Genomic DNA, 9,190 nt, shown 5'->3' on the forward strand with positions numbered 1-9,190 from the left:
GCACTTTCCCCACGCGAACTCCGTTCAACAACCTTGACACGTTCTTCCAGAGTCAGGGCTTTTCTTTTTCGTGAAGATTTTGATGCTGACATCTTGAAGTGAAAACGCACGTGGAAGCTGAAGCCGAGATGAAAATGTGTGCAGTGGAACCGTTGTGTCGTCTTTGGCGGAAGGCGCGAACGCTATTGGAAGGGCGATAACTCTGAGCGACTTTTATGAAGCAGTGTTTCCTGTCTTTGTCTAAAAAGTGGGAATGTAGCGACTTTTTAAGATCGGTACCACGCATTTTCGATTTATTTTCAGTCATTTTGGGGCAAATTTTACGCAAGAAGTCGTATCTGACTAATATTTTTCGGTCGCAAGTCGCGTTTGGGAGGTGGTCGTAATACAGAGTTATTTTATATAATAAAGTGTGTCGGTCGTGAGGGTGCCGGTCGCATCTTAGAGGGAGTCGTAATAGGGAAGGTCGGAGTGAGGAGGTTCCACTGTAACAGGGAAGGGACCGCTCTAAAATAAGCTTACTCACCGCCTTTTCTGTGTTTTCCAGCAGCTCCTGTTGTGTCATCCGCGCAAAGTCAGCAACTTTTTCCTGCGGCAGGAACTGAACAAGGTTGCCCACCTGTATGTTCAGACGTGCCACCATCTCCTCCACCTGAAGATCACACAGTATTTTTTGTCACTGAAACAACTGAACCATGTTTCCCAATACTAATAACCCACCTCAAAACACTTTTAACTAACTAAACCGGACTAAAAAACAAAGCCTTCAAAGACACATGTGCAGTGCTCGAAATACACACCCATCACCCAAATACTCCTACAGTCCTGGACAACTAAATCAAGTAGAAATGTTCTCTCCAACTAAACCCCCTTGAAATCCCTTCCCTTCTCCCTTTTCGATTTGACACCTCAACATCCACACCCCGTTTTTTTTTCCTTTTCCTGTAAGAAATCATACAAATAAAAATGAATTATCAGTGTTTACTAACTTGTCACTGCTCTGCCAGTAGTTGCTTTTATTAACCATCTCTTTACTTTGGGCAGGCCTGCAGAAATTTGCCGGATGAAGTATTGAGTAGATCTTTTTTTCTTTCTTTTTTTTTTTTAAGTACTTGTCCCCTGAACAACTAAAAATTATCTAGGAATTTTTACTTCTAGCATGTGTGATGCCCTCTTCATCCAAAGCAAGAATTTTGGAAGAGAAAAAAACAGAGGCGCAGTAGTACATATATCATTTTGCAACAGGACATTTCTTAATGGACAATGATGTCACTGGGACTTCCACTTCTGACATATAAACTAGATTCTCAAAAGGTTTTTGTTTTATCAAAACCGATGACATGTCTCTGATGAAAATGTCAAAGAAATTCTATCATACTTCAACAATTTCTTCCATGGTATAACTGATTTTTAACTTTGATCACTGATTTTAACTTTAAAGACTAGTATTACCAGTACCAAAGCAGTGGTGTAGCGAATCATTATAAATGGAAAAAAGAATCAGCACGGGAAATAAAACAAAAAAGAGTTATGTTTACAATTCAAAACATTAACATGAAAGGGAAACATTCAAAATTCTTTCAACCTGAACAGGATACTTACACTTTTCAAGTTGGCAGCGCGTCCATTTACCCACCAGTTTGAGGTGACTTTGTTGTCCCTTCCCTTTGAGATTTCACGACGTATTGTGTAATTATCCCCATCACAATTGAAACTGAAACGAAATCACTATATAAGTAGATCAGAATCAACTGTATAAATGGAACACACATCATCTACCTAACAATACAATTATCATGATACAAATAGCGATATAACACAACCAAAGGAAGGATTAAAATTCTCTTCATATGAACAAAATATTCAAAGATGTAAGCGTACATGTCAATGTAATCTGGTTAACACTTCTTTCTTTTCTTCTCCTTCTTCTTGAAGTTCTTTGTTCGTGGACTACAGCTCCCATGTTCACTCATATGAGAAGGCTTTTACGTGTATGACCATTTTTACCCGCCAAACTGATTCTCTATTTTAAGGAGTGTTAACATTCTAATTATCACAGTCCAGATAGTGTCACTCTAGAGTTGTTTTAGAAAGAAAATCTTAAAATTCTATCAATATCAACAGAATACCAGAGAAGTAAGCAATGTCAATACAACCATAGGTGCAACAATCAAACTAGCAGTTACACAGTCACAGCTGGATTCTGGAGTTGCTTACCTCTCTGATATTATGTTTATAACATCAACAATGAAGATAATTCAAATTTCTAACTTGCTTTCTTAAACTGCTATAAATGACACATTATTATTTAATACAGATAGTAATGATAAACGATTAATCATAATAAGGTTAACTCTCTCCATACGAACGGTGAAAGAGACGACGTTAACAGCGTTTCTCCCCAATTACCACCATCAAAATATTACAAGCGGAAGGCTCTTACACTGCAGAGGTGAATGTTGACAAAGAATACCACAATTCTGACGACGGAAGCTAAAGGTTGGGTCATTGAGACACCCACTGGACATCCGAGGGGTCTGTGCAGAGGAGAAGAGAGGACTGGCCGTACTGAGTGAGTTAAGTTACACATTCAGCACAGTCATACTTACAGTTCCATTTCAATGATGCCACGATTGGCTCCATAGCGGATAAAATCAGCAGGACTGCTGGCACGTCCCAACCAGCTGGTCTTGCCAGCCAGCCCCAGGCAAATGGCGCATACAATGGCTGACTTTCCTGTCCCATTGGGCCCGATGATCACATTCAAATAGGGGCCTGTGTTGAACTCCACAGATTCATATGTTCTGTAATGAATGAATCATCCAAATGTTCATGTACCTGCTGAATGTCCACAAAAAATATGCCGCCCCACCCCACCCCACCCCTCTTAATAAAATCAGGAGAACACACACAGACTGAAAACAGTGAAACAGTGACAGAGAAACAAATGGTCACTTTTTAAGTTAAATTACGGTCTTCAAAAGAATTACATTAAAACAGATGAAGTGTAAAATTTATGTTAATACAAATTATTCTTTCAATATAATTTACAGAATAGCTAAAATTCACGTTAAATACTATTTCAATATAATTCACAGAATAGCCAACATTAACCCTTTCACTGCCAGGAAAATAAGATTTAAGTGAAATCTGTTTGCCAGGGTTTTTTCCACAAAGAACGGGTATAAAATTTCAAAAAAATTTGTGCTCTTTGTTATTGGAGAAAGACCCATAAAAGTATATATTTTCTGAAAGGTAAATGAATAAAGAATACCAAACACATGATGTGTTCCCATTTTATATATTTTCAGTTATATGCTGTTGTTCTGAAATCAGTGTTTTGTTTTTTTGTCACATTTTCAACTTGTTCATTACAAACATTAGTCAGGTAATTTGCACTAAAATATATTTTCTGGACAAATGGATATCTGCACACACAAAATCGTACCAGAACCACAATAAAAATTTTTTTAAAAAAAAAAAGAAGAAAAAAAAAGACAGATACACAATGCATTGTGACCTCTCCAAAGTTATAATATGGATGTGAGGCCACGCCCCCTCAGTCTCTACCCCCCTCCTCTTCACCCGTCTCACACAGTCACTTTAAGTTTATCCAGTTCTCATCAGACTGCGGTGGCTGAGTGCCAAGAAAATTGCTCACACTGTGTCCTGCGAACAATTTGGTCACTTTGTGTCATATGCTACATCTACGCAGCCGGCATCACTTACTGACAGTCGTATATTGACCACTCTCTTGATTGCTCCCAGTAAACCAACCAAAACGTTCAAATAAAGGACTGCCCCATGACGTAGATGTTTCTAACTATGAATAGAATCTAGGAAGATTCCCCAACCTAAAGCTACCAGTATTTTTGTCAATGAACTGAATGCAAACCAAGGAAAAGTCAGAATATTTTGATGACAAGTTATCTTGTCAATGTGGCAGTGAAGCGAACATGTTTACGCTGATGAGTTATCTCGTCATATAGGCAGCCTAGGGGTTAATGATTAAATCCACACTCAATATCATTAAGTTCATTAACTCATCAAGAAAAGAGAGAGAGAAAAGAGAAAGAGAGAGGGAGAAAGAGAGACAGCCAAGTGAGAAAGGACAGACAGTATTTCAGTTTAACTTTAGTTAATTTTAATTCCTAACTTCACTGAATTTAAATGCAATTTATGCAATATTTATAATTTTAATTACAGAATGGGCAACCTGGTCAGACATTACAAAGTTTTATGCAAGTATATATTGATACATATTTTAATTATAAATACTCAAAAGCATGACACACTGAGTATTTGACACAGTGATAGCAATAACATTTCAGAACTTTTTTGTCCCCAGAAAAGATTAGACTTAGTTCAATCCCAACTGTCATATTGTAATTTACAGCTCATCAATGCCTATACATGAACTATGAAGATCTTTAAGCACCTTCCAAATCTATATATTATTCAGCAATGGACAGTGGCTTGGTTTGAGACTGAGTAACTCACAGCTTGCCAGTTCAGGTCTTGCACATATCATGAAAATAAACTTGGCAGTAGCATATGATAAAGATAGCAGTTTTTAGCACACTCTGTGTTGGAGTGTGTGATGGGGGTAGGGGGTTGTGTGGGTGGGTGTTGGTGTGTTAGATGTGTGTGTGTGTACATGTGAGAGAGAGAGAGAGAGAGAGAGAGAGAGAGAGAGAGAGAGTAAATGATCATGAGGCCCAACATTTCAAAGCCAAACTTTGACTGTAAAAGTAAAACTAAAATTTGAGACCAGCCTATCATTGTGAAAATCAAGTTCAGGTCTTGCACATATCATAAAAATAACCTTGGCAGTAACATATGATAAAGATAGCACACTCTGTGTTAAGAGTGTGTGGGGGTGTGGGGGGTTGTGTGGGTGGATGTGGGAGTGGGTGTGTTAGATACATGTGTGTGTGTGTGCACATGTGTGTGTGAGAGAGAGGGAGAGAGAGGGAGGGAGAGAGAGACACAGACAGAAACAGAGAGAGAGAGAGAGAGAGAGAGAGAGAGAGAGAGAGAGAGCATAAATGATCATTGGGCCCAACATTTCAATGCCAGACTTTCACTGTAAAACTAAAATTTGAGACCAGCCTATCATTGTGAAAATCAAGTTTACTAGTCAGAGGTCTAGCAAACCTTTCAAAACATATTTTGGTTATGTGACTTTCTTCCAACATATACACTAGTACATAAACATACATGATACAATCTTGAAAAATGGTTAAGACTAAGAGGATCATCTGCAGTGTCCTTGAGGTTCTGGGTTTGATTCCCGCTCTTGCCCTTTCTCCCAAATTTGACTGGAAAATCCATCTATTCTGGGTGTCTTGTCATTCGGATGAGACGTTAAACTAGGGTCCTATGTACAGTATTCACTTGGCAAGTGCTCTCTCGCCCATGAGGATTTTAGGACAGTCGGTGTTGAGGTGGTTCCCAAAAGCCAACTAGCCCCCAAGGGTGCAGCAAAAAGAGCCAGTGCATTCTTGCCTCCTAGTTTCTGAGTGTAGTTCTTCACAAAAGACTAAGCTGTAAATGACTTCCCATTGCTGTGGAGAAACCACTGCTTATACAGCCCTCACTTTGCTGTTGACCCAACTGTAAGCTTTTTAAAAGTCAATCTGTGAGTATGAATAAAGCCAAGTGTTGGGCCTATGGGAAAGGAATGCCAACTGCACGTGGTATTCCCAGGCGGTCACCCATGCAAGTACTTACCGGGTCCGATTTTGCTTAACTTCGGTGATCGGACGAGAACTTGTGTTATTTTCAACGTGGTATGTCATAGTGGAAAGTACACAAATATACGCATGTATAACGCGCGTTGGTTATGATGCTGGTCAGGCAACTGCCTAGCAGATGTGGTGTAGAGTACATATGAATTTATCCTAGCACAGTGACGCCTCCATGAGAAACTGAAACAATGCTTCAAATCCCAACTTACAAAATGTTCTGCAGCTTGATCCTGACGATTGCTCCTTCCTGAAAGCCTTCCGTCCTCTTTCGCACAACTTTCGACTTTCCTTTGTTCGTAGTATCTCCACCAGCAGTGACTACATGATTATTTGAGACAGAGTGCCCTCTTCGCTTTTCTTGATGCATAATTATTTTGCTCTGTGATCTTGGAAACAAATCCACGTTTCGCGCCGTTTCAATCTATTTCGCACCATAAGAAAAAGTAAAGGGGGAATAACCCGATTTGTTTTTATTTCCGGTTCACAGGTGGTTAGTGATTATATACATTGTCATTTTTCGCAGGGAACAATTTTGTCGTTAAATACACATCATGCGTGTAATGCTGTTCGCTTCATTCGACATGTAGTCTAATGGTTCAGACAACTAAATAATGCTTTCTGCCTAACTAATATAGTTGGCAGCTGTGCTTTTAAATATTTCGTTTAAATGCACGCTCCCGAAAGTTCCATTTTTGTGGCGGCGTGTGCCATGGGGAAGTCAAACATGACGAAGCCCACGGACATAAATACTAAATAGACTGATCTATCCACTCTACTCCATGTTTTCTTGTTGTGTTTACTCCCCACGTGTGGCAGGTAGTACTAGCTTACATAGTTACCATCAGCAGAGGACAGCATCTAACCTGCTGTGAACTACCTATTATATAAGAATTTGAAAAAGGACTTCACACTCCCGCGGACAAGACTCGCACTTGCAGGACCTGCCCACGTCTTCAATGGAAACTTCTCGTGCACAGAACGCATGGTTACTCTTAACATATCCAAGAACAAAGAATATGAAACTGTCCCCGGCCTGACAGTGCCTGGTAATAAATAAATAAGACTGTATTAACATCGCCTGAGCAGTTTTAAAGACGAAGAAACACGGGCAAACAGAGAAAGCAAATCGATGAATTAATTGAGACGAAGATGAGCAATAAGAAAAATAAGATTAAGGGTAAGAACAAGATTAAGAAGAAGATTAATAATAACAACAATAATGACCAATTTTGGAAATAGAATACTTTTGATAATAATAATCATTATCATTACAAATACTAATAAAGAAATAGATGAATGAATAGATAGATGAATATATGTGTACAGGAATTGGGGAAATCTGGATTTAAAAAAAAATAAATAAAAAAGTAGGTTCCACCGAGATTTGAACTCGGATCGCTGGATTCAGAGTCCAGAGTGCTAACCATTACACCATGGAACCTCGCCTGGCAGTCTGCACTAATTTTACTATTTTATACATATACAGATAGACTATTTGCAATTCTTGGATTTTTTCCAGCTTCCCGTTGGTGTGCTGACAGTATCTTTAGCGAAAACATTGCTTTGGGGGTGAAGGCTTAAGTGTGTCTGTGTGTCTGTCTGTCTGTGCGCAAGCAGGTGCATTGTGCGCGTGTGTGCATATTTGATTATGTTGTAATAGTAGCAGCAGTAGTAGTGGTAGTAGTAGCTAGTATTGTGACTCGATTTTCACTGAGAGTATAATATCGGACATGTAAGAAGAGAAAGGTGGGGGAGCGGATTTGAAGTTGGAATGGTGTGTTCGTATGATGTAATGAACAGCTAGGACAGGCCTGTATACAAAAAGCAGCCTGTGTCTGTGTGCGTAATGCTCTGCCGCTCAAGTGTGTGTGCGCGTGTGCGCGCGCGTGTGCGTGTGTGCGTCCGTGTGTGTGTGTGTGTGTCTGTGTGTGTGTGTGTGTGTGTGTGTGTGTGTGTGTACGCTCGCGCGCGCGCTCACACTCGCTTCAGTACGTGTGTTCTTGCTTGCTCGCGGCATCATCCTAGTCAGCCGTTTGTTTGTGATGATTTCTGAACTGTTTAATGTGTGTGTGTGTGTGTGTGTGTGTGTGTGTGTGTGTGTGTGTGTGTGTGTGTGTGTGTGTGTGTGTGCTCGTGCGCGCGCTCACGGTCGCTTCGGTGTGTTTGTTGTGATTTCTTACAGTAGTGCCTTTACAGGTATAGTGTATTTTTGAGTCTGTTAAGATCAGTTTTTTGCCGTTTGTTTGTTTGTTTTTTCTTTGTTTGTTTGTTGTTTGTTTGTTTCGTTTTGTGTGTGTGTGTGTGTGTGTGTGTGTCTGTGTGTGTGTGTGTGTCTGTGTGTGTGTGTGTGTGTGTGAAAAAGAAAAGAAAATAAACTGTTTATGAGTTCGATCTTGCTTATGGGACTATGGTAATGAAACAGAAAAATAATAGTTTAAATCATTTTTTTACATGTTTAGTTCTGACAAAAAAACCAAAAAACAAACAAACAAACAAACAAACAAACAAAACAAAAACAAAACAAAACAAAACAAAACAAAACAAAACAAAAACAAAAAAACCCCAACAACTAACACTGCATAAATATGGCCGGGGGAAACTGACAACCCTTTGACACTGAAATAAAATATGCCGGGGTCAGTTCGTGTGTTTATCACTGACTGACATAGGCCTAATTGTTTTTGCTAAACTTTATGTCTTGAAAGCATTCGTTCCCATGCAAGACATAAGAGTGGTTACCAATCTATAATCAGTATAATGATGAATTTTTTTACCCACTGATGTTTTCTCTGTGAAACCGATTCCAGTTGTAAACCAAACTGAACTAGTCTCTGCCGGTTCTTAGTGCAACCTTTTTAGCTTCTCTGTCGGCCACTGATTTCACTGATTTCCGCGGCCTATTCAAATGCGATAAAAGAATCAGTTATCAAGCACAATCGTGTCGGATAGTGCCCTAAAGTGTTTGACAACTGAAGAATTTGCTTCAAAAATATGGTCTGGTCGAGTTTTTATTTCATATTATTCCAAAGCATGTGATATTGATTTTGAGTCCGGCAACCAAAATTACTACTCAGTCTGGATCATTTACTGGGAGATTTATAAGAGAGCTCGGAGCAAGCAACACAGCAATTACTCAAGCTCAATATTCAGTATATATATATATATATATATATATATATATATATATATATATTATATCCGAGAGAGAGTCAGAGAGATGTAAGTGGGGGTTCTTTTGTCACGGTAACGATTATCATCCACAACTGTAAATTTTGGCGAGAGAACGAGACGAGAGTGAGACAGACAGACAGAGAGGTCTCTGCAGTATGCTGATAGGTGGTTTGAAGAACACATGCGTTAACAAGTGTTGGGCTTACTGAACCCGCATTGTTAAGCAACGATCGAATCATCGCCGCCGCCTGTACGAGTCTATCAGAACT

At 39.4% G+C, this 9,190-nt stretch overlaps 1 protein-coding gene and 1 non-coding gene across 2 annotated transcripts in view; both read right to left on the reverse strand.

Annotated features, from left to right (window-relative positions):
* LOC143282415 (structural maintenance of chromosomes protein 5-like) overlaps window positions 1–6,169 on the reverse strand; it is a 40,171-nt gene extending 34,002 nt beyond the window's left edge. Inside the window, exons 1-4 of the mRNA XM_076588048.1 lie at window positions 5,960–6,169; window positions 2,610–2,804; window positions 1,603–1,714; window positions 527–652 (exon numbers count right to left, since the gene is read on the reverse strand). Of these exons, the coding sequence (XP_076444163.1) occupies window positions 527–652; window positions 1,603–1,714; window positions 2,610–2,804; window positions 5,960–6,117 (591 nt within the window). The 5' untranslated portion in view covers window positions 6,118–6,169. The remainder of the gene's footprint in view (window positions 1–526; window positions 653–1,602; window positions 1,715–2,609; window positions 2,805–5,959) is intronic.
* Window positions 6,170–7,119: 950 nt separating this feature from the next.
* Window positions 7,120–7,191, reverse strand: Trnaq-cug (transfer RNA glutamine (anticodon CUG)). The gene has a single exon. It is a non-coding gene; the product is annotated as a tRNA-Gln (tRNA).
* Between the last annotated feature and the right edge of the window lie 1,999 nt (window positions 7,192–9,190).

The sequence above is a fragment of the Babylonia areolata genome, chromosome 5 (genome assembly GCF_041734735.1).
Source record: "Babylonia areolata isolate BAREFJ2019XMU chromosome 5, ASM4173473v1, whole genome shotgun sequence".
Classification (NCBI taxonomy): Eukaryota; Metazoa; Mollusca; class Gastropoda; order Neogastropoda; family Buccinidae; genus Babylonia; species Babylonia areolata.